Source organism: Lepisma saccharinum, chromosome 5 (genome assembly GCF_977018435.1).
Source record: "Lepisma saccharinum chromosome 5, izLepSacc3.1, whole genome shotgun sequence".
Classification (NCBI taxonomy): domain Eukaryota; kingdom Metazoa; phylum Arthropoda; class Insecta; order Zygentoma; family Lepismatidae; genus Lepisma; species Lepisma saccharinum.
The window spans coordinates 83,659,335-83,685,947 of record NC_139233.1 but is presented as its reverse complement, the minus strand read 5'-3'; the positions used below and the strand labels follow the sequence as shown (position 1 = coordinate 83,685,947).

General features: G+C 38.3%; 1 protein-coding gene across 8 annotated transcripts in view; it reads left to right on the top strand.

Annotated features, from left to right (window-relative positions):
* The window catches only part of LOC145987914 (uncharacterized), a 187,698-nt gene that overhangs the window by 34,415 nt on the left and 126,670 nt on the right, over positions 1-26,613 (top strand). For 7 of the 8 annotated variants that reach the window (XR_014441696.1, XM_083122724.1, XM_083122729.1 and 4 more), the window contains 4 exons: positions 1,599-2,468; positions 10,642-11,236; positions 16,905-17,177; positions 20,178-20,198. Coding sequence is in view for 7 of the 8 variants with exons in the window: in XM_083122724.1 (XP_082978850.1) it covers positions 1,599-2,468; positions 10,642-11,236; positions 16,905-17,177; positions 20,178-20,198 (1,759 nt within the window). In the remaining variant the exon portion in view is untranslated. The remainder of the gene's footprint in view (positions 1-1,598; positions 2,469-10,641; positions 11,237-16,904; positions 17,178-20,177; positions 20,199-26,613) is intronic. The other variant, XM_083122728.1, reaches the window with a different exon arrangement.

Sequence of the window (26,613 nt, the reverse complement as noted above, 5' to 3'; positions counted from 1 at the left end):
TTACTTATCTTTATGAAGAATTAAAATGCCATGTCAAATAAGACTAGATTTTGATTTCATGAGACCAATATGTGAGAATGTGGTAATGGAAACTGGTTTAATGTATGGCAAAATTTTCAATTGTTTATAAAACCTGTTAAACTCGAAAGTGGAAGTTCTCCTTTTCAGATAATGTAGTACTGTATGGTACTGATCAACAGTAAAGAAATCACAATTTTTGGGATGGCATTTTTGAAAAAAATATTATTTTTTATTTTTAAAAAGAATTTCAGAAGGCTACAGCAAGAGAACTTGAACACATACACAGTCCGTCCAGTGGGAAAGGTGACTAATGAGAAATGAAAGACAAGATGTTGTGGACTGGTAGTTTACAATAACGTTTATTCAAAATAGACACCTTGTGAGTCAATACATGCACTGAAGCGGTTGTAGAACTTTGTGATGCAGTCTTGGTACTCCTGTTTCGGAATTGCCTCCAAAATCGCTGTCAAAGCCTTTTGGATGTCTGGAATGGCGTCGAAACTCGTTCCTTTCAACGCCAATTTCAGTTTTGGAAATAGCCAGAAGTCGCATGGAGCTAAATCTGGAGAATATGGGGGTGATTGAGCTCCACTATCCCCTTTTTTGGCCAAAAACTGGCGTACCAACCTGCTCTTGTGCACGGGTGCATTGTCGTGCAACAGAGACCATGAGCCCTGTTCCCGGTATTCAGGCCGAACTCGACGAATCCTGGCCAATAGATGATACAAAATACCCACGTAATACTTAACGTTCACAGTGAGACCTCTGGAGTGAATTCCTTGTGGATGATGCCTTTGGAATCGAAGAAAACCATGAGCAGGGTTTTGATTCGGCTCTTCTGCATGTACACTTTCTTCGGTTTTGGAGAGCCTGGACCCTTCTTACAACTCAATGCCTCAGTACTGTAAACAGTTTGAATCATTTGAAACGTCTCTGTTGCACTTTTACCCAATGTGAAACAGAATTTAATGTTGGCACCTTGCTCATTTCCGACCGACTTTCAGCAGGTACTGTCAGTCACAAGATCCGTATGTGTCGACCGTTGACGCTAGTGCTTTGCAACTTTGCCGGAAGAAGTCGAATTGTGTCGCTACGTAGTACATTATACTTCTCCATAGATGGCACTGGTGGTTCCATGGCAAAAAAAATCAGTCACCTTTCCTACTGGACGGACTGTGTATTTCCAAACTGAGGTTATAATTTTAATTAGAAACAGCAACAAAATATCTTGAACCGTTCCAGAGATAGAGCATTTTAATATTTTGCCAAAAATCGCACTTCAGAAATGATGCCCGAGGTGCCATCTTTGGCGACCTGTATCTCGGGCCAGGAATTTTTTTGGACAAAACAAAAAAATACAGGTTTCTTACTTTGTCCTGAATTTTAACATATGTTTAATTCAATAACATCTGAGACTATGAAGGTAACTCCCCTCCCTGAATTGATATGGACTATGCCTGCAGAGAAGGTTCAGAATTTTGTATTATCTTTTGCTCTCATGTTCTCCAGCATTATATATTTAAAGATTTTCACAAAATGCTTATTCAAATTAATAAATTTCAATTTTTTTTTTCCAGGTGGAGTATGTTGAACACTCCCACGAATATGTCCGGGCTTCTTTCAGCAGTTTTGAAGCAGGGGCCCCATTTTCTCCCCAGCCATCTACATCAATGGACTTTGAACACCGTGTCAGCCCCATGGATCCAAACATGAGCTCCGCAGCTCGTTATTCCCCCGTTTACACCATGTCAAATACACTGACAACACCCAATTCACCTTTACAGGCTCTTTCTAACATATCTAATCCCAGCTCCCCATTTCATAGTTCATTGCCTAATCCAACTAGTCCAATAAGTTCCTCAGGAAACCCATTACCAAGCTCTCCTTCAGGTATAGATGCATATCCAGAGCCTTCAGTTAACCAAAGAGCGCGGCGACCAGCTTCTCCATTACCTACAGTTTCTAGCGTAAGCTTAGCCCAAAGTCCTGAGCCAATTGATTCGGAAGCAGGAGGCATAAATTCGTTTGGCAATCGGCTGTCAAATCCTGATTCACCTCTCGAGGGTATTTCGCATGCATCTTCCTCGATGCCTGTGTCAAACGGCCTTCTTCACCGGGTGTCTGGCTCCTATTTTCATCCTAGTTCGTCAGAAGCAGCTTTATCTCAAGGAGCCATGGTTCATTCTCATCACGATGCTGATCCCGAGAGTCCTCTCCCATCACCTCATTCACCTCTTCAGCCTCCGATGACCCCAGCAGAGAATTACATCGTCTCCTCATCAACTGGACCTCTGGATTCTGTTCCTTCCACCCCGGCAGATTACCACAATGATGTTTCAGTTCCGGGCACTCCAGCTGATCTCTCAAGCAGTGCTATTTTGGATAGCACGGTTGATTCAACCAGTGAAGTCATCATTCATGAACCCCATCTCAACGATACAATGGAGGTGAGTTCTGTAGGTATATATTAATGTATTTTAATTTTGTTTACTAAATAACAAAAATGTAAACAAACAAAGAAGGTATTGATTATATTATGCTAAACGTGTTACTGCAATAACACTGAACAACAATATGCTATATTGTTGTGTAATGTAAGATTGTTATTAGAATAAACAAATGCCAACAATAGGTATTATAACTCAGAATCAATACTAATAAATAGACAATATGTTTATGGAGGTATGCTACTTTATGAAGACTCTGTAGCTTCCCTGAAGGCAAGAGGCAAAGAAGAAAATTCTATCTGTTTTTACTTACATGAGACTAGGGCTTAGCCAATACTGTTGTATCGATGTTGGAATATTGGAGTTTGAATTTAACAACCAATATCCACAAATACTTTTCCATAGTCTGCAAGAATGCCATGTGGCACTTTTGCAAAGTCTGAATATCTAGAAAATTATGCAAAATGCATAATTTTCACTTATGATGCAAATACATTGTGGGGTGATATGTACTGTATGTGAAGGTATGAATAATTCAAAGCATAACTCTGGTAGATTGATACAGTATAATCCAAGGGAAAAAAATAATTATTATTAAAATTAATAAATATTCCGAACCACTTTGAATTGTTACAATTTTAATTATCAGTGTCAATTGGAATCATAAGAGTATCATCATTGCTATGTACATTATGAAATTTGTGTGTTTACTCACTAAATATATTCACAGTATAAAAAGTATAAAAAACTTATGTGAGTGAGTATAATAGTTGTAACACTCCTTGCAAACGAAGTTTCGTGAAACTACGCTTTGCTTCTTCAGGTTTTCTTATCAGTAAATAAAATACTTCGGCATATATGTAAAAATAAATCCAGGATTAGGTAAAAAAGGGTATTGGGATATAGAATTTAAAATTACATGACGTTAAAAGTGCCATGTAGGCTGAGAGATAATTCTAAAAGAACGGTGTACCCATACTACCATACAGAATGAATGACTACTGTAGCGTACGAGTGCTACATCCCTTCCAATGTGAACTCCACAGATTCCGAAGTAGCCCGAGTCACTTCCGGCGTGACAAGGAATTTAACAGACTCTTCACTGTTTTTCCCCATCGTTTAAACATTTTGATTCATGTTTCATCCAAGTTGCCGTCATCCCTATTTAGTTTTTCCCCCCTATCAACACAAATATTTGCTGCCTCGTGAACGTTCCTATCGGGTTGTTTATGTTCAATTTTAGAACATGCTCGGAAAGTCCGGTCTTCGGTGATTGTTCCTTTATCTTAGGGATGGCCCGATATGAAATTTTGGCCGATACCGATAAAGTACCGATATAAAATTTACCGATACCGATAACCGATATTCTACCGATCCGATATAAAATTAGAAATGGTCCTTGAAGAACCTGAAAGGTTCATTGACCTCCTTAATATATGTGTGCTTCAAGGTGACTGCAGTGCAAGAGGAGTTGCATATTTAGACCTTTACTTTTTTAGAAAGTAGGGCACAGAGATTATCCATAAAAATTACAACAAAATGGCAAAATTTTGCACTAAATTATCGATATATCGGATCGGTAAAATAACTGGTAATTTTACCTATAAACCGATATGCCTATATCGGCCGATACTGATACAGTACCGATTAATCGGTACCATCCCTACTTTATCTCCTTGTCATGCTCGTCCCAGCGAGTTCCCATGCTTCTTCCGGTTTGTCCAATATATGCTTTACTACAAGAACAAGTTATCCTATACACGCCCTTCTCATCTCTGACCTCTTTTTGCCCCTGTCCATCCTTTTTGTATTCTGTGAAATACTCCTCTATATTTTGGGGATCTCTCATTCCCCATTTTAACCTGAAGTCTTTTAGAATTTTATCAAATTTTTCGGACACCCCTTTTACATATGGGATGCCGACATATTTGTATTCTACTTCCCCTACTTCGTTATTCTTACTTCCCTCAATCCTTCCACCTTCCTTATTCAAAATTTTAAGTGCGCCCCTCTTTATTCTCCTCATTTCCTCTACTTTGTAACCATTTCTTAACCCCGCCTTCATTATACAATTTTCTTCTTTTTCTCTTTCTTACCTACAAGTACAGAGCCTCCTGGCCCAAATGTAGAAGTTCATGTATAGATTATTCTTAATTCTGTTTGCATGTTCAGAATCTTGGTGTATATATTTATCCCCTGCCAACTTCTTGTGGTAAACCCCTGTTCGAAACCCACCATTAACCCGTTAAATCCTCATGTCCAAATAGTTAATTACTCCTTCGTTTTCTATCTCTCAAGTGAATTTTATTCTATCGTCTTGTTCTCCCAGGATTTCGAAAATACAATCTAATATTTCTTTTTTCCCGATAACCAAGATGTCATCTACATATCTACAAAAATATTTAATATCATGGTTAACCTTGCTTAACGAATCCTTCTCAATGAAATGTAGGAATATGCTGGAAACTATTCCCAACACAGGGTTGCCCATAGCAAGTCCTTCGTTCTGTCCATAAATTTTCCCATTAAAACAGAAATAATTATACCCCAATACTAGATGGAACCACCGTACGAACGTGACAACATCAGTTCCCTTATCCATAACCCACCCCTGAAGACAATCCGCGGCTTCTTCTCGAGGGACGCTAGGAATCAAATTGCTATTGGCACAGGAATGATAATATGTGTTGTTAATTCTGTCAAGTTTTGAGATCCAATTCTGGAAATACCAGGTCCAGCAGTGAGATCTGACAGAGAAGGAAATAGAACTATTCAGTTCTGTGAAGTGCTAGAGTGTATTTATTACAGATATCTGTACCATCTAGAAAAGTGAAAGAGATGTCAGCAAACTGTATTTAGGTCCAAAAAATTACATTGTCCAAATGATGACTGTCTTTGAAGATGCACTGCTCGAGTCTGTTATTGCAGAGCTTGCTGAATCATAGCAGGGGATATGGCGTGAAGATTAATCTCTTCTTTCAGATTGGCAACTGTTCGATTAATTGCTTCTTTTAGATTGGCAACTGTTCACAGTGTCTCAATGTAAGCCTTTCTTTCGAGCTACCCCAGAAGGTAAAGTCACAGATAGAGATTTGGCAGTCGTTGTGTCCATGACATCTGTTAGATTTATTTTCTTTTTGTGCGAGCCATAGGTTGTACGCACTACATATTTTTGATTTTTCTACACTATTTTGTTACATTTAGTTTTCTTTTAAGCTGTCTTTTACTTTGTCCCCTATATACACATTCTTCCCCTCCCTCGGCAGTTCTTCTTCCAGTCTTTCTTCCTTCCTCCTCTCCCCGCTTCTCTTTTCCTGCACTCTCACCAAAACATGCATACATTTTGCTTTACACACACTTACACTTATAAAGATGGCTCGTCTGGAGGATGATCACTCATTTTGCTGCCTTCTCTAATAGCTTTCCCCCGACGTTCTCTTACTTCTCCCAGGTATTTCCCCACTTGCTGTCCCGTTTCCTTTATCTTTATTCTGTCGTCTACCACTTCTATCACCGCCCTTCCTGTTAAGTTTTTCATCCATTTGTCCCTTAGGTCACGTGTAGAAGGGCAGTTCAGTAGGATATGCTTGCCCGTCTCCTCCCCCTCGCCCAAAGGACATATCGTTTCCCCTGCTTCGTTTCTCGTTCTTAGTTGTTTCCATCCCCCTAATCTGATCCATGCCAGCGTGCCTCTTTCATTTTTTCCCACAACATGGATATATTTCGCTTTCCCCCATTCTCTTACTCTTAGCTGTTCCCTGATTGAGGTCTTTTTTGGAAGTATGCTATTATTTCTTGTCTGTCTATGTCGAGTAACCTGTCTCTGATTTGATTTTCTTTTGAGATGCCCCCCTTCCTCCCTCTTCCCATACCCAACCCATTCCGCTATTATATAAGATATTTTTATCTTCTAGACCCCAGCTGTAAACGTATTCCTCCCTTGTCTGTATTTCCAAACATAATCGGATCCAATATTTAACAACCCTCATCCATGCTTGTACCATGTCTCTGTTCAGGCCCAATTCCTTGAGAATCCCACAGTTGGCCGTGCCTCTGCTTATGCCCAGTACTCCCTTATAAAATTCTGTTTGTATGCCAATTATTGTGTTGTCCCCCCTTAACCCCCACAGTTCTATTCCATAGTTTAATGTACCTAATACTATTGATGAATAGAGGTTTTGAATGACAGGGAAAGGCATTTGAGGTGCCTTTTTATTGTCCTTATGACTTGTTCTATTGTAAATTTTGTTTTAGTTTTTCTTGCCCTTATGTGGTGTGTCCAACTCCCTGTCATGGAGAGTGTTGCCCCCAGGTATGTGAAGTTTTTAACCTGCTCGATTAACCCCACTGTATGTCCATGTCTCCTGTCTGCTAAATATGTAGCCATTTTTGAAAGCAATGATTTTTGTCTTTTTAATGTTTACCTTCATTTTATATTTGATGCACCCCTTATATGCTGGTGATAGGATGCATCCTTGTTTGAGTCCCCTGAGCGAAGGCTGCAGTGCTGAGACTTGGTTTCCTTCGCATCTTACTCCGAATTCTACCCTCGCATATATTGCTTGCAGTGCTCTGATCATGCATGCAGACATTCCCTTCTCATACAATTTTCCCCACAAAATTTCCCTATGAACTTTATCGAATGCTTTTTCAAAATCAATGAAACATGCGTATAATTACCCCCGCTTCTGTTTAATTTTCCTCTGTACTAGTGTTTGTAATATGAATATGTTGTCTACCGTGCTGTACCCTTTCCTGAAGCCCACTTGTAGTGGTGAGATTTTGTCGAATATTTCTGTCCATTTCTGGATCCTATGGTTTAAGATGTGTGTGTAAATTTTACTCCTTATGGGTAATAAAGAAATGCCCCTGAAATTGTTTTCGTCATTTCTGTCCCCTTTCCCTTTATAAATAGGAAGATTATGGAGCTTGCCCAGTCCTTCGGAAAGTACCCCTCTTTAAAAATCTTGTCCATTAATTTGCTTTGTGCTTCCACCATATGAATGTCAGTTTCGCTGACTTTGAAAAATTCCTCCCCAATGGAGTCAAGTCCTGCCGGTTTCCCCTTTTATAGTTTCCTTATTGTTATTTTTATCTTGTCGACCCCTATATCTTCGTCGAGAATCGGAATCCCCTAAAAAGTATATTTCCCGCGTAACTTCTAGGCATGGTGGTCCAACCGCAGGAAATGACATGTTCTGGAAACATTCTGTTGACAACTCCCATTGAAGTCCATGATGTGTGGGATGTTGTCCCATCCTGTTGAAATCAGACTCAGCATTTAGGAATTCGACGTCTACGGTGTTCTGGTGCCAGGAAATTGCGAAACATCTAAACAGAGTGATTTGAATTGACGGTAACGGTATGACAATCTTCTCATAAAAATATGGGCCAATGATTCTAATTTTACGCCATTCACAGTGCTAAGGTTCATTAAACCTTCCATGAGTATTCACTACAGATTTGTTGCTTTTAAAAAATGTCTCCATGGCAAATATCTGATTCATAGTTCGTGGAGCCTTCTGCCTTACGATCGGGGAACAAACACGCTACTGCTAAACTGGTGGTCACTAAATACTGTTTTCTCTGGGATTTGAACACATTCTGAAAGTATGACAGCAGCCTCTTTGTTCTCCCTTCCTCCACCAAACTGCATGTGGAAAATGGACAACAGGACTTAGTAATTATTCACACTTTTATGGAGTCCTTCCTAGCAGATGGGAGGAGAGGGAGGGGGTGGGAGTCTAGTTTGTGAAAACTTTTCCTTTCTTTTTGTTTGCCACCTTGATTATGGGGGGAAAAGTGAAAAGAATTTGCCAACCCCTGTTATCCTCTATTGGTTAAGGAATGAGTGAAAAAAAGTCACCCATCTCCCCTCAAAAAGAGTTCATTAATCTGCAACTGCTGTGCATGGCTATGCAATAATTTCATAAAGCAGCCTTTTTTTTTTTAATGTCACTATCTGCATAGGAAATATTGATCGTGTGTCCATTACATTGACAGCATGGTAAAATACAGAAATAATCCTTCCCCCTTTGTTTTCTTTCTTTCTTTCTGCAACTTAGTTTGTGAATAAGCATGGTGCTGGTTAAAAATTGAATGCTGAAATCCAGCTTCTATCTCTTCAACAAGTGCATTATCTTTAAAATGCCCAGGACCTGTTCCTTTAACTTCCCCTTCCCTCTGTTGCTGCCAGTCTGTGTGGACTGGAAGGAGACTGCTAACATCTCCAGTGTTATATCTGGCTCCTCGAAACCAGTTGCTGGCTGATATCAGCTTCTGATGGAAATGACTCATCCAACATAAAGGAGAAAAACAGTATTGTTTTGTATCTGCAGTCCCTTAAGGCTGTTTTGCTCTGATGATTACAAAATACAATCACGATACAAAGCAGGAAGTTAAAAGATGAGCCCCTTTTCGATCTTGTCATCCTGCCTTCTGATAAACAAAACCGTAACTCTTATCTTGCGGCTAACACAAGACCACTCAGAGCAGTGCAGAAAGGAAATGCACACAATGTTCAACAATTCATTTATCTGCAATTTCGTTTGCATGAAGAAAGTACTGCCACTTCTCTGTTTTCAACAACCATATTATCTTTAAATTTCATGGCAATAAGACACAGTGGAACCTTTTCCCACCTGCAAGCCTCTGTTTACACTTTCCCTGTTTTTTCAGCTTGTTTGTGTTGCCTGCGACAGGCCAGGAAGTGTGCACCAGTGACTTGTCTGACAGCTTGAAATATATCAGTTTCTGATCTGCTTCAGGCCGATACGACTAGTCCAGTGCAAGGCAAAGGACAAAAGCAGGATTATTTAGCAAGGCCGAATCTGTTTCGAGGGTACATTTTCTCTTTTCTGCCCAGCCTTCCAATGCAAGCCACAAAAATAGAATTTCAAGTCATGAATCTGGTTGGATGGTTGTAGCTGATGAGAAACCCTGTATGGGAACTGGTGACACATGCTACCTTAACCAAAATCTTTAACTCCAAGAGAAGCATTCTTTCAAGCAACTACAATTTAAAACGTATAACTGAAGTATTTTCGTTGTTGGCCTTGTATGTATAACTCAAAATGTTGCATATCTGAAAATTGTATAACTGAAATACGTACAATAGTACACAACCTTACAGGAATTCGCAGGGATGGCCAGAAAGAAACTTACTATCTGCAAAACGTATAACTGCAATTTCACTGTGTAGCAATTTTCAAAACCTAGGAATGTGTACCTCTGTTGAAACAATAATCCAGTTTTGTTTCCTACAGTAAAATCTTTACAGTGCATTAATATTTTCTTTTTCTAAAACACCTGACAAAGTATGTACAGTCATGGACACTTCTGGGTTGTAACGATGACATTGAAAGTTAATATGATTGTTACAACCCAGAAGTGTCTGTGACTGTACATCACAGTTTATCAAAATTGAAATATTGGAAGGGAGGCATGCATGCAATGCATATTCAGTTAACTTTTATTTCATGTTGTGTTCCAAGAGAAAGGCTTAGAAACTTTTGAGGTAGCTTACAGCCCTTCACAATTCCATCATAAAAGATTCCCACCAATAAGGAAATCTTGCAAAACCTAGAAAGTCAGGAAATTTTGAAAATGCATCCAAATAGGTGGAAAAGTCAGCCAAATTCAAGTTAATTTTGTAAGGATTTTGGAAAGAAAATAAATTCCACTTTTTCTTGAACTAGCTTTTTGGTGAGAGATATTCTACAAACAATATCTTTATAGTTTATTTTTGTTCATTTATTTTCATCAGTTTTTGACAAAGCTTTATTCTCTTGAATAGGAAGTGCAGTTTAACACTTAAAACGTGGTTATCATGTTAAATCACCTCAGAATGAGCTGGGAATTGCTTTAAAAGATTGTGTGGAACACCTGAAAGAGTCCAGAAATTTGTTTTGTCGAGTTGAGTTGGATCGCTGATCATAGCAATCACTTGAATATATTGGGCCTCCCCCATGGCGCAGTGGAAGCGTCATTGCCTTGTAATCAAGGGGTCCCGGGTTCGATACCCGGTGGAGGCACAAGTGGTTCGGATCCCACTTTAAACTGTAGGTCCAGTCCCGATTAGCCTTACTGTGCATAAAGTGGACTTAAAACGCCAACTCAACCCAACTTGAATATATTCTGTGTGTATTTATTTTCCTCTGCTCTTGCATTTTAGGTTGTTGGGTCATCAGAAGCAGACTACCATGAAGTCGGACCTTCAGAAGTAATCTCTACAACAGGAGTCGAGGAGGAAGACTTGCATGCTGTTGAGTCAAACCCAGAGTCCGTTGTTAACTCGAGCAGGGTAGATTTGTTGTTGAATGGCGACGCAACCATTTCATACGCTCGTGATATAAACCATTCACTCAGTGAAGAGCCTGATTTCATTCATTCTACCAGAGTTAACAATGACTTGATAAGTTCTGATTATTTGTCGAGGCCTTCAACTTCCGTGCAGGCAGATCTGGAAATTCACCATGAAGTGCAGCTGGATAGAGTCCTGAGAACTTTGAAGACCCAAGGCATGCCAATTGTAATTGAGGGGAACGTCTCAGATAATCACCTGGAGCAGGGCTCATTGCACTTGGAAGGAGAAATGAATTCAAGCCATACTGATGAAGTAGTGAACGCACCAGAAATGATGGATGCGCAGTCCCCTAAACTTTTAAATTCTGATTCTTCAGAGCTGTTGAATTCAAATTCACCTGAAATAATACACACAGAGTCACCAGGATTGAATAGTAATATTGCAGATGCAATGAATGATCGTGGTAAGTGAGATTTATTTTGCCTCCATTTACCCTGCACCTCAGTTAATTTAAAATTTAATATGCTTTAAACCACTGAATCCAAATGGCACCTTGACGTTTTTACTGATCTAATTTCCTAATCACCTTCAAGCACATAAATCAAGCATGTAATTGTCCAATTGCATAAATAATAAGATGGACATCATATATCATACCTCAGTTCTGTAATGTAACATATTTGCTTACACCATATCCCCCCTTTTTTCCTTTTGATTTACACTCCTCAAAAAAGTTTGGAATATTGTTGTATTAGGCACAACAAGTTTTGAATATTATTATGTTTGGCAATAGGTGATTAACACGGTGGCATATGTTGGTGAAAAGACGAGAATGTCCACCAGACAGATACCATGTGTTGTTGAATTTCAAAGCCATAGCTTTCACCTATTATCTAATATAACAATATTCCAAACTTTTTGTGAGGAGTATATCTTCAAACTGGGCCCCTATTACCAGTTGTCGCCTTCTGAAAAATTTACAAATTACTGTAGCTACATATTATGGTGAATAAAAGATGAAGATTTTGATACAAAAACTAGACACATTTTGGGATCAAAAGTGCAATATAAAATGGCATTTTGGTGTTAAAATGGTAAATAAAATCCCAAATTTGATTTAAAAATCATACTTATTGCACAAAATAATAATTTACATTCTAATAGCACATTCATGTAGTTAATCAGTGTTAATTTTATTCCTGTGTAAAAAAGTCCATTTTTGCTCTCAGATTTTTACAGCAGTTATTAATAAATATTCTGTGATATTGCATTACTTACAGGATAATTCAGACATCGGAAACTGTTTTGTTGGTCAGTAAAATGTAAATTTTGTGTGTAAGTGAAACCCCGATTTTATGTTCCCGCATTATACGTTTTCCCGCTTAATACGTTCATTCAGTCAGCCCCCGACAAAAGGCCATTTTAAATAATAGGACGTTCACCTTGATCTTACGTTCGCTCTAACTCCCGTTTCCCGCTTTATACACTCTCCTACCCGTGACGATGTTTTAAAATTTGCCAGAAACCTGTTCTGTTGACCACACGACTTCTCCCTCCCTCCCTCTTCTTGCTTTCTCATTCCCAACGCTACCTTGAGCTTCCAGAAGTTAGGTTTTCGTGCTAGAGGAGGAAGGGAAGATGCATGGTTCCCAGGAGGGGAGGAGGAGGTGCATAAGTTGCATTTGTCATACCTTCTTTGAGGGACAGGAAGGAAAAACCACACTTCTTGCATGCCCTGTGAATGTGAAATGGGCCGATCCTTTTGCCGCAGGTTCAGACAACAAGCGCACTGTTGTCAAACCGATTCTCTCTAAATGCTGCCTTCCCTAGAGTTTGGACACAATCTGTGTGACTGAGGTGTCTGTTGGCCCTTCCCCTCCACAAAATGGGAGTGGAAAATTGACAAGGGAACTCGATCACTATTCGCTTCTTGCCCATACATTTACAGAATCCTAGTTGACAGGAACGAAAAAAAGAGGGTGGAATTGTTTGAAAAACTTTTCCTTTCTTCTTGTTTGCATGAAAAATGAAAGAAAAAAAAATGATTTAACATACCGGATAACAACAGTACTTTTTCTTCAATGGAATTTAGTTTCGATTCCTAAGGAAATATGATTGGATCTAGTTCGATTATTTTTAATTTGAAGTTTTTTTACGAACGCTAGTGGGGTCCAAAATAATATCCCCACTTGCTACTTTCCTTTGTAGATAAGGTTTAGCATAGTAATGGGTGGGCTAATCGTCACCACTGATTGTCAGAAATATGTTGACTCCAGCAGTACATTAAAGTGCATAAGCTGCTAACAGGGGCGTAGCAAGACTCTTGCATACCCCCCCCCCCACCAGGGGCAGACATCAGTGCCCCTTTGTTACTGCTATTACTGGCTAGAACTACGAATACAAAAAATGGTTAAGGTTTAGCATATAGGGTGCTCGTATAATTACCCTAATTCATATGCACTTTAATGTATTGCTGGAGTCAACATATTTCTGACAATCAGTAGCACCGATTAGCCCCCCTCCCCCCACTATGCTAAACCTTATCTACAAAGGGAAGTAGCAAGTGGGGATATTATTTTGGACTGCACTGTAGATCATTTGGTTATCAAAATGAAGCTGAAAACGCACAAGCTTTGGGCAAAAAGGCGATATTTTACTCACCGACGAAAAAATATTCCTGTCAAATCAATTGCGCATTCGCACAGTGGCCACCACGGAGCTCCAATCTCACACCGTGTGACTTTTTTTTTTGGAGATTTGTCAAAGACAAGGTGTACATCCCCCCACTTCCTAATGATTTAGATGAGTTGAAACAACGCATCACGACAGCTGTAAAAAGTGTAAACAGAGGTATCTTACACCGTGTTTGGGTTGAATTTGATTATCGTCTTGATGTGTGCCAAGGAGCACATATTGAACATCTGTGAGTTCCCGAAACAAAACTTAAAGAATTACTTTGTAAAACAGTGAAAAGTGTTTCTTGATAACATAAATAGTTTTGGATTTATAAAGCATTGAAAGTGTCTATTTCTTAGTAGAAAGTGTACTAGCCCTGTATATGCATCACGGCATGGTGCAAAGTGCATCGGAAACTACCTTCACCTTTTTTTTTCATTTGCATGGGAGGAGGGGGGTGTTTGCTTTCTCATTTCCTATTGTATCATCAATAGTCATGTAATTACTGGAAAGTGCCAAGTATTTCTGCCCCGATTTTCTTGCTCGTATGAAAGTGAAAAGCCCCTTACACAAGACATCTTAACCAATTAACATAAATGCGAAAAGCGATTTCCCGTCTCCTTTCCTCTGATGTCTGAAATTACATTGTTGCTTTTGAACCTGAATACGCACATTCAACGAACATAGAGTATGGCAAGTAAAAAGACAGAAAAAAGCCCAACTTCCCCCCACAGGAGCTCATTAATCTGCCACTTTGCACAGCTATGCAGTAATTGAAAGATTCAACCCTTTTCTCTTTCTTTAATGCCCGGCGTCGTATATCTTGCTCATATGTCCGAAGCATTGACATGACAGCATGGGAGAGCATCTAATCAGTGATTCTTCTCCCCTCCCTGCTTCTTTCTTTCTGCAACTTGGCCCGGAATGAGCACACTTCTGATAAGACTTGTTCAACTGCATTGGAGCTGCTCCACCACCTGTTTGTCTCCCCCTTCCTCCCATTGCAAACTGGTCAGAGGGGTGTCTGTTAGCAGCAGGCAGCTGGCAACAGGTGCCAATGTTTTGTATTGAGACTCCAGAGCTATGACTCATTCACTCTGAAGGAAAGAAAAATGGCATTGTTTTGAATCTTGCGTGGAAGGTTGTTTTGCTTTGAGGATTAGGAAACAGGAGAACCAGATACAAAGCGAGGAGTTAAAAAAAAAAAGACAACCTATTTTTCTTCTTCTTGAATGTTTTTCCATCTGATAAACACCTTGAACAAACAGAACAGTGCAGATATGAAATGCACATGATACTAAGAATAATATATGAACAGATTCTCTCGGGCTATCGACCAGGTGAGTTGTGGAAATGTTTCCAAGCTTTCGAGAGCTAACATCACTCTCATCTTCAGGGTAGAAGCGAGGAGGAGTTCTTCTACCCTGAAGATGAGAGTGATGTTAGTTCTCGAAAGCTTGGAATCATTTCCACAACTCACCTTATCGATAGCCCGAGATAATCTGTTCATCATTCGTCTCCAGGAAAGCTTCAAGTCTTACTTCAAGAGTAATATAATCGCAGCTTATTATCGGAAGATTCACGTGCTGAAAATAAATCATGCAATATTAAACGTTGACGGGAAGACAAGAAAGGAAAGAAAAAAAGGAAAAACGTTATTTATGGGGAAACTATTGGTACAAGTGGTGTTTGCCCTTTGCAAGACATCTAAATCCAATAATAAATCGTCGATTAACATGGATGTAAATAACATTCAGTAGTATGCCCAAAGGGGGTTGATGGCAGGAAAAGATGGCAAAGTGAGGACTGACTACTATAAAAAGTATACATAACCCCATCCCCCTTTCGAAAATCCTGCGTGCGTCACTGATAATTTATTGCGAACGTCTAAAGATACGTAAGTTTGACAAAGCTTGTTATGTTCACTTCTTGCTGTTGGGCTGATCGGGACTGGATACATATGCAGCTCAAAGTGGAATCTGAACCATTCTGTATGTCTTCAGGACACTGATTACAGTATATAAAGATGCTTGGCGCCCAGCTATAAATGATCACCCCTCCTCCAATTACCTGGGACTTCTAAGAATAGCAACTAATTACCAGTTTACAGAGTAAATGGAGATTCACACAATCAAATGCATAAAATGAACCTAATAGGCGGCAGTTAGAAGCAGTCATTCACCGTCCCTACCCTCGAAAGTGGATCCCGTTAATCCGTCATTGACTTTCACAGCACGTCTTGCTTTTTTTCCTTAGAAATTCATTATCATACTTCTTCCCTGTTGTTAAATAATTTTTGACACAATATACCCCCTAAAGTGTCGATTATGTAGTCATTTCTTACTGACACGTGAGATTCGCCCCTTGTTTATGCTTTCCTGCTTTTTACATTTTTTTATTTACGGGCCCATGAAAAACGTAAAATTGGGGTTTGACTGTATTTTGCAGTTCATTTCACATCCTTTTGTGACAGAGGAGGGTAGCAAAATCTACCTCACACCTTTCAAAACCCATGAAAAAGAAACATTATAGCATATTATGTCACGTTTTGTGTTTCCATCAAAAATGAAATTTATGTCTCTACAAATTACATAAGTTTGCAGCCCCCATTTTTCACTAGTCAAATAACAGGAAAGGAAGGAAACGCTCCAATAGGTATACTAAAACCCTTCATGGTTCCTAATTATTACATTAGTGTTCAAACTTGCCTCATTAAGTACCAAATTAAAAGTCAGCATTGAATAAAACATTTTTGATTGAAATGTTCAAGTGCTTTTAAAATTCCATGAAATGTTCAAGTGCTTTTAAAATTCCATACATGGTTTTTGAATTTGAACAATAGTATTTTTTTTAATGCAATAATTATGTACTGGTAACTAGAGTTGCAAGAGACTGCCTTTTTTAAATGGAGTGTTGAAGAAAATGAAATTTTGTCTTTTTGGTGATTTGCAATTAACCTATTTCACTTGAAGTTTCAGTTGTGCATTTACGTGTTCGTAATGCCATATATATTACAACCTGCTAAATAATTTTACATTGTGTAGCAACTAGCCATCGCTTGTAGTTACTAAGTAGTTTTTACCTAATGTGTTTGTGTGTCTCTCTTTCCCAATGGTATAGTAGCATCACCATTCTCTTGTAATCAAGGGGTACCATGTTCAGTCCCGAGTGGAGCCTTTCATGTTTATCTTTCATCAAACTTTCATGTTTTGCATATGCAGTGTATCAAAGCCATAGTATACCTGACAACAGTACAAACAGCAGATCTTACAAAACAAACAGGTTCATGAAGAAAACAAACTCATAAATAGGGAATAACTTCCATCCGCTGCTCAGATTCCCGATGGTAAAATAAAATTTTAAAAAATAGAAATGACCCACATCACATTGAATTAAACAATCTCATTCCTTGTAGATTACCTAATTTATTCATTTATAATAATGTTTATTTTCAGATCCTCTTCTCAGCGAAGGGAGGCATTTTTCGGCCCATAAATCACATTTGAAACATAGGTACAGTAATGGCATTTCCAACAACATTATTCACAACAATTGCGTCATGTCAGATTGCGATAGGGAGATGGAAATTTCTCAGCCAGAACATCAAAATGGAGATATTGATGTCTCTTACACTGGCCTCAATATAAGACGTTCCAAACGACATTCATCAAGAATTTCATTCGTTCAAGGTGTGGACAAAATTAACAGATTTAATACCAAAGAATTTTGTAAGTATTTATTTGAGATATTTTTTTTATATATATGTAATTTATTCTTCTGTTTTCTTTTCTGGTAGTACTAAGAAATGTGTTATGTCATGATCCACATATAGAACTTCATAATAATGCATACATTACGTAGCCTATTTAGAATTCAACCTCCGGTTGGCTGGTACAAGCACATGGCTTACTGCAGTGCATGCACAGAAAGAAGTAGTCACGTGTTGGCTCAAGCCTCGCCAAGTGGTCGGTCACTGTGTTCAGTGCCTGGTGTGTGGTGTGCGTAGAACACTTTCTGGTACAATAGAAGCTTCTACCAAATGTGAGGGTCATGGTGTAACTCGCTCTTTGCCGGCGGGAGGCCATAGCACAGCTGAAATCTGTTGCAGTACCACGTATGGAGAGAAGATCATGAGTGATGGTTGTGTGGGGGAAATTTCCAGAAGGATGAACTGATGTGCATGATGACGTTGGGCAAGGAAGACCATCTGCATACATGTAGCTGGATGCGCACAAGCATTACTCCAGGAGTTTGCAACCCATATGTGTGGAAAGAGCGAATGAGTGAGGGTATATTGTGTGTGTATAAGGTTTACGAAAGTTGTCAAAACAGGAAACTAAACGAGGTCCAGTGTTTTGAGCACTTCTCGTTACACACATTTCTTGCAGTCAGTGTTAGGACATGTTTACAGATAGATTTGTAGAGATTTTCCACAGACCAATTTCTCTTTTAAGAATTTTGTAGTGATAGTTCAGTAGAATGCCGCTTCCTTTGTTTCTTGATGTCAGTCGAATTATATGGAATTTGAGTACACAGTAAATGGGGCATAGTGAATTAAGAGATTTCAACCCAATACTTCACATTGTGTCGCTGTAATCAAAAGGTCTGTAACAAGACTTGAAAAGCACATTTTACTACTAAAAGATACAATCAGAACAGGATACTGAAAACTCAGCATATCATTTGTTGGCAAAGATGAAAGTGTGGTTGGAGTCGCAGTGATTTGAGAGCAATGAGGAATTGATGGGCAGTGTTTTAGAGTGGATGAGTTCCCTTGCGGCAACCTTCTTCAATGAGGTGCTATGACAAATGCCTCAATTCAGGTGACAATTATGTTGAAAAATAGTTCAGGTGTGTGTGTGTGTGTGTGCAACTTTCGTCAATGATAAATATGTATTTTTCCTTATTTCTCATTTATTTCATTCATCTAAGAGGTTGATTTCCAAATAGCCCTCATAACTTGTTTGACCAACATGAATTTATAAGTCCTTCTATATGAATGTTGTTCATTTCTTCAAAAGTTAACTGAACATCCTGAAATATTTGATTCCAGAAATTGTTAATGTGCCAACTTAGCTCTTGATCTCCAACAGAGGATAGCCAACTACTACAGGTCCGTTTACTAGATGAGAACCTCGGTGGTGTAAGATTTATATTCCCGCTTATCACAGGTAGCCAGAAACTACATTCACCCAATATATTAATAAAGAACAAAACATAAAACTTAAATATGAGCAATAATGTTAGAGAATATTTGCAATTCTGCGTATTGAAAATGGACTCTGAGAGACTGGTGAGCTTGCTTTTTTGCCAATCTCAGCTGATCGCAATGATCAGGAATAGTTATGATATGATGAAATTGATGTTGGGATACTCAAAAAGAACATCCAGAGCCAGGCAGAAATTCTAACCTGGGACCTCTGGCTTGCATTTTGAAGCCTTGCATTTTTCCACGATGGCTCAAAGTAGAAAATGAGTAATCTGAGTATAGGAAATACACTTTTGGAGAGTGATGAGAAGTTATAACTTTTACAATTACCTGCTACAGTATTGGCATTTGCAAACTGTTCACTGAAGGAGTTAATTTGGAAACATAGCTCCTAAATACAAGCAGAGTAGCCAAACTTACTGTGTGCCCCCCCCCCATCCCCCCCAGTGGTGTTGGTTAAATGTAACTTTCTATATTTCTACAGATTATACAGTGCCTTGCATGGTTAAGTTGCCTGTGGAGCGGCCACTAGCATTCTGGGAAGTAAGAGCATGTCTGCTGGCAAACTGGATGCAACATCCGCATAACTGGAACCACTAGCTATGTAATGAAATAATGAAGTCGTCCTGCATTCACAATTTTTACGCCATCTTTATAGGAAATTTTCACTAACACGTTATCAGTTCCTCTTCTGAAATTGCTTCAATTTCTCTCCTGATATTTTCTTTCAATTCTTCTATGTATGGCTTCAAGTTTAAAAGCTTGGTAGCTTATGTGTGCTTCTTGTGTAAGGTGCCAGAGGGATTTTTAAGGAGTATGTTCCAATTACTTAAGGCACACTAGCCGCCGCTCCACAGCCAACTCGACCTTGAAAAGCACTGTACCAACAAAAACGGGTAGCTGAGATATTGTGTTGATTGTGCTCTGAAGTGTCTGGCACAAATACCATCTATCCTAATTTCCATTGGATTCTTCGCATAATTAAAGAATTGTTCTTGTAATTTGAAGAAGCGATTTCTATTGATTTCCTTTTTAAAATTTGCTAAGAAATTATCTTCACTATAATTATTTCTTTACAGAAAATCTCATCAGTTCAGAGTTTGAGGCACTCAAAGAAAAGTTTAAATTAAACACTTTGAATAGGTGAAGAAACCCTAAAATATACTTGATATGTACCCTAACTTCACTAAATTTCAATTTTAATTGTGACATTGTGCATAGTAATTCCTTTGCTTCTCTTCGATATCTTGTAAGTTTCCCTACAATTATGATATAAAAATTTCTCTTCCCATTTCATCCAAATTTTACCTGAATATTCTTGTGCACAAGGTGAAATTTCTTTCCATGTGGTAACATCTGCTGACAAGTCAAGATCATCTCAGGTGATAGCATTCTTTAACCATACCATTGTTGATACATATCTTAACATAAAATAAGTAACAATTGTTTATTATAAATTTATTTCTTGCTAATAGTTAAGTGACTGTATTCTTATTGATTTCTTTCTTTTTCTTTAAAGCCAATAGCCTTTGGATCAATGGTAAGAAAAAAGTAGTATCTTGACTTAGAATTTACTGACTGATGTGTTCTGCATGTAAAGTTGAATAGCATGATTTTGGATTATATAAGGTGAGATAAAAGTCAGTCTGAAAAATTTGTTTCCACTTGTCATACTTTGTCATGCATAAACCCATATACTACAGGTATAAACTTTTAACAAGTGAGTTCCCGTGTGGTTGACAACTACGGCAATTGTTGATTTGTTAAAATTTGGGGGGAAAGGTACTTTTATCTCTACCTTGTATGAATCAGTTCGTACATATATGTGTGAATTTTCAATAACAACTTGATAATATCTTGGGAGAGCACAAACAGTTAAGTTACTACATGTACTAATCCACCTGGGCTCAAATCCAAGTTTCTGGCACAGTGTGGTAGAACGAGGGCACAGTATGTTTGGTGGAGCCTCCCCCCCCTCTTTTTTTTTTTTTTTTGTAATTTATGACATTATTTTACTTGCATGGTGTACAGCAGGGCATGGTAGTTTAGTTATTTGATGTGTACAATTTTAATTTTTCACTTTGCTATCCTGCATATCATTCATTATACATAGGCAATAGAATAATTGATAAATACTTATTGACTCCCATTTACACCTAATAGATTAAACAATGAAACAAAAAATGAGTGATCTGGTATAAGCTATATTCCTAACATATCTATATATATTTATAATTATGGATAGTTTGTAGAGCCACATATTTATAACAAATAAAATATTAAGATTTTGATACCAAAAACTGAATGCATTTTGGGATCAAAAGCAGTATATAAAATGACATTTTGGCATTAAAATGGTGAATATAGCCCTAAATTTAATTTAAAAACTATAGTTATTACTCAGAATAAACTGTTCCCTCCTAATAGTACATTTATGTAGTTGTCAGAATATTGAATTTATTCCTTTATGAAGGAGTTCACTTATGCTTCTCAAATATTCACCCCAGAATTAATAAATTTGCCATTTGAGTAACTCGCAGGATAATTCAAACTTCAGAAAGTGTTGCATCCGTAAATGAACTCCAAATTTCATGTTTAAGAGTATATTTCACAATTTCTCTGTTCATTTCACATCATTTCGTGACAAGATATGGTAGGAAAATGCATCTCACATTTTTCAAAAACATTTAAAATGAATTTCGAGAGCTGAGCCAATACCAATGCCAATACTCTCACTGATATCCATGAATACTGATAATTGAATGCGTCGAATGGCATGGGTACCTGGGGGAAACCCTGTGGGGTAAAGGTGGTCAGGGGCATGATGCTGATCACATCACCCCCTCTCACGACCGGATCAAGAAAGTGTAGGTCATTACCCCCATACCCCCTATACACCTTCATGGCATGGTGCTAAGCACAGGGGAGCATTTACCTTTACCGATAATTGAAAATTGTAATTATTAACCTTTTGGAGCCCAAGGTCATTTTCACAGGTGGTCGAGGTGATTTTGAGCAAAATGCAGAGTTTCAATTAAATGAGTGTAGATCGGAGGCTAATTATCCTAGAGAGATGAATGATATACCGTTGTACACGGAATGAACCAGAGATTCAGACTATATAAAATTTATGCAAATTCGACGTATATGTGTCAGGGGGGAGAGGAGAACCCCCAAAATTCCAAAGTTCCTGAAAAAATGGGGATTTCCCCCCTCCTCCCCCAAGAAAGAAGTACATGACAGTATCGACATGCATATGAAAATTATCGCTGGCATGTAAGATACAGAAAAATATTTGCATCAATATCATGACCAATGTAACGGGAGTTGTACCCCCGAAATGATAGGTCTGGGCACCACTGTCTCAAGCTTCGGATTTCAGCGAAATGCAGGGTTACATTTAAATGACTATAGCTCAGAGGCTAATTGCCCTAGAGAGATGAATGATATACCATTGTATGCGGAATGAATCACAGATTCAGACGATATGAAATTTATGCACATTCGGCATATAGATGGAGGGGGGAGGGGGAATCCCCAAAAATTATTTTTTTAAAATAAAGAATTGGGGTTTCCTTCCCTGCTCCCCCGAAGAAAAGGTCATGAAAAGGTCAACATGCACATTGAAATTATCACTGGCATGATAAGAAAGTCTTGGAAAAAGTCACACTTCACTCAAAAAATCTTTGGCACAAAATGAGTCTCACGAACACACAACCTTCCTGGAGGAAAAGCTAACACGGAGTGAAAAAAGCCTTGCAATTCTTGTAGCTACTTCCAAATTCTATTTTTAGACAATGCAGGGTAACCTTTGTAGCCACTTGTAAAACACTTGTGCTCAAGAATAAAAGCTTTTCTTCACCGCTCCTCGAACTTCCATTCTTACGACACAGTTTTATCAACCTCTCTCTAACCCTTCCCCCCAATCCCAACCCCTCACTTGCACCCGCACGGAAAACATTCCTTTTGACCTCGGGTACCAATAAACAAACTTCCTTCAAATACAGTTTCCAGGGGTGAGGGAAAATGCATTGCTTTAGAACAACAAAGCCGGCCTTCCGTTGTTCGCAAAATTTTTCCCTTCAAAAAAGATGCAATAAAGAAGTCACCTTTTTCCCGCCATTTTCATGAAAGATAAAACGTGCAACAATCATTTCTGTTAAGTACATGTGTTAACAACAATATGAAAAATTAAAATCTGAATTCTAGCCAAAAATAGGGGTTATTACGTAAAAACTATGACCTTGACAAAGCATCTTGATCTAGATGATCAGGCACCCGAGGGTTACCTAAGAGCATCTTGATCGGGCACCTAAATGTTAAAAGTTTAAAATATTCAAGAATTACATTAGAATATTGAACTACATGTTATGTTGTCACAAAATTATTATTTTTACACAAAACTGGTATAAATCAAAAAGAAACTTCGAATTTTGCCTAATTTCCAGGAGAATTTACTCCACCAAACTGTCATAGAGGTCGTGAGAGACCAATATGCCAGAAAAGTATCTGTAAATAAATTCTAATTGATACATTCCGATACCAATACATCGGCATTAGTATCGACTCAGCTCTAGTTATTTCACATTTCCTGCTTCTATAAAAACTAAATATGCATGCCTCTAGTAGTTAGGTAATAATCATTTTAGTTAATAGGGCATTTTTAATCATATATATTCACGTAGTACATAGAACTAAAAACTAGTGCTGAGCTGGTGCTGATACCAGCTGTATCAGTATTGGAAAGTATCTGTTGGAATGTATTTATTGATACTGGTTGATAGTCTTCCATACTCTTCCATTACTATTCCATACTTTGACCTTTTCCCATAACCTCCGATGGCATTATTTCTGTGCAAAAATCCCTCCCTCTTGACCAAAGATTCCCACCCCTGCCTGCCAACAACACTAACCTCCTCTGATAGCTACTTCCTATGTGACCTCCACAACAAGCCAAACCTCACTCCTTTTTAGATCTGCAACAATCAAAATGCACCATGCTGTTTTGAATTCTCTAGATCAGTGGTTTCCAACTTCAAAAGGTCTGAGGGCCAAAATTGTATCCAGCAGTTGATTGGCGGGCTGCATTTTTTTTGGGGGGGGGGATTAAAAATTTCAAAAATTGTAAGTACTGAACTGAAAATGTAGTACTTTCGCATGACCTAAATTTCTAAAATGAGGCAATAAAAACAATGGAATCACAAATCAAATTTGTATAATTACAATTTATTTCACAAAAACCCAATACTTACGGATGAATTGAAAGAAATGAAAAACACACCATACAAATAAGAATCCTTCATAGTAAGTGTTCAATGTGAAATTTGTGGTCGATATGCGTCTTTTATTAAAGTTGGAATGTCCACTTCAATTTCTGTTTTTGAAAGTCTCAGAAGGTGAAGCAGTGAAGAATCTACCAATCGACTTCTGTAGCGGTTCTTAATGAACTACATTGAAGAAAAAACACTTTCACACGTGTATGTGCTGCCGAACATCGATGTCATTCTTTGCCCAAAACTACGAAGGTTTGGAAAGCGTTCCTTTGTAAGGTATTTGAAAAACTCTGGCCCCTTTTCTTGCCTAGTTTGAAGGAACACATCGCCTTGCAAATCACACAATTCAAGTTGGAGAGAAGCTATTTTCAATCTTACTTTTTTTTTTGGAGATATTGCTCATATCGATATTTGCACAAACTTTAACAATCAGTCGCAGTACAATCCGAGTTGGAACACTGGAAATCTCTTCGTACTTCGTGCGTAGTAAAACAGATCTCTATAGCGGCGCTCTGCACTTTGTTTCTAAATACAAAGAGTGAATGAAGCATTCGCGGAAGCTGTGGAGTTCATTCCGCATAGCGAAGGGGTGGAATGCATGGTGTGAAGAGAAAGTTACGTCACTTTAGATTCTTCTGATTATCATTATTGACTGCCAAATCAATTCTACCTGTGATATTGTCTTTCTTCACAGAGCTTTCGTTCCTTCAGTAAACATAGAACGTATTTTAATAAAAATAAATAAAATTAATGTTTTTTGCAAAGTGGCTTCGCGGGCCGCAAAAATAGGCTACGGGGGCCGCATGCGGCCCGCGGGCCGCCAGTTGGAAACCCCTGCTCTAGATGAAAGCACTTGCCAGATAGCTGTCCTCTGTGGCAGAGTGGTTAGCACAACTTACTATGATGCCCAAGACCCTGGTTTTGAATCCTGGCCTAAGTATGGGCCTTCTTTGCGAGTGTCTGTGGCTAATACTATCATATTTATGTAGCACTTCAATTCTCTTAATAATCTGCTACCCAATTTACAAAGATCTTTAAATAAATTGAAGTGTGTAAATTTAAAGAAAGTGCTACATTAAGTATTAATCGCCAGCCCTTTATTATACCCTGATTCTCGTGGATCGACTAGGTTTGCTCGAAGGAGGCAAAGAACTCAAAATGCACGAGTGAACAAATCTGGGTTAATGGAACCTTGTTGAGAAATGGGGGAATCGTCTAGTTCACCCCTCCCAACAAAATTGCGTATGCCCAATACGAACCCAGATATAACTCTCTCATTCACACAAGATTTCATACATCGATGCCTTATCTATAGAAAAGTGATGAGTTTACTATTTGTTTCATTGAAAGATGTACTCAATATTAACATCCTTTTATTCATAAATAAAATCTATGTGGAATAACATCAAAGATTCGGCCAGTACAATAAACTTTGAAATCTCAAATACTCAGGTTATAACATATCGACGAATACATTTTATGTAGTCAATAAAAATCACACGTTAACAATAACTGGACCTCAAACCTAACAAAATTTCTCCCGTTCCCTTATTTTTTTATTTTTTTTTTGTTATGCTGCCAATAATAAATAGAAATATATTCTCCCAAAATTTATAACATACACATTCACACACTCAGTCATGCACTCAATTCTTCATTCAAAAAAACATAGTTATTAAAACATACTATATACACTCGGTTGGAATATATCCCATCGATCATACTTACACTGCCAAAAGTATCGCCGAAAGAAGTCACTAATAGATTTTGTAGAATTTGTTACATATTATTCAGCCAGATCGGAGAGAGACAAAATAAATCAATCGTCACTGATTCATTTTAGTTTTGTAGCAAAGAGCCTAATTTAACTTCCTTGTGAATTTAGAACAGATTTTTAGATTGTTAACAACAAATATCCCATTTTTGGTGACTTACTTGATTAAACCAAAACCTGTATTGACCTCTTTCCTTCCCCTTTGCATAAGTTGGCAGAATCCAGGTCGAGTTGGAAGATAGGCAGCTGAAACGTATTACATCAGCTATATAACCTTGCCAATCGTGCAACAAAGGGGAGGTAAAAGGTCAGGCTGTTATTCTACGAACTGGTTGATAAAGCTGAACTCTCTCCGCTCCGGCTGGTGTCTATACCTTGTCTCTGCTTGGTCTGTACTCTTCACTGTGTTACCAGTGCTGCCCGATCGGGAAGAATATTTACGCATGCGCAGCGTTACCTCTTGGGGGAGCAAGCAGCCTCTGTCAAGATGGCTTTGCAACTTGACCATGTTACGTAATAATTAGTGACGTATTTTGGTGATTTAAATACTTCACTCACATACATAAAAGGAGTGTGAAGCTGTGGTGGGGTGATAATATATATCAACCGTCACATTTCCCTTCATCATTTTCATCGTATCATCACTCATTCTCATTGTCTTGATTAGCCAAAAGTGGCAGAAAAGCAACACTAAATAACAGAAATTGAATCACTTACCAGCTGACTGACTTCTCTGACAAAACCACCACTGTTGACCTATCAACCTCACACCTCAGCAAAATAAAGAGACAGCATCCACTATATCCACACTCATCCCAGACAAACCCTGCATCACAAAGCCTTAATCCTGGCAGATCCATCATGTCAAAGTACAATTAACTCACCAAATGAATCTGTCGTTGTGAACT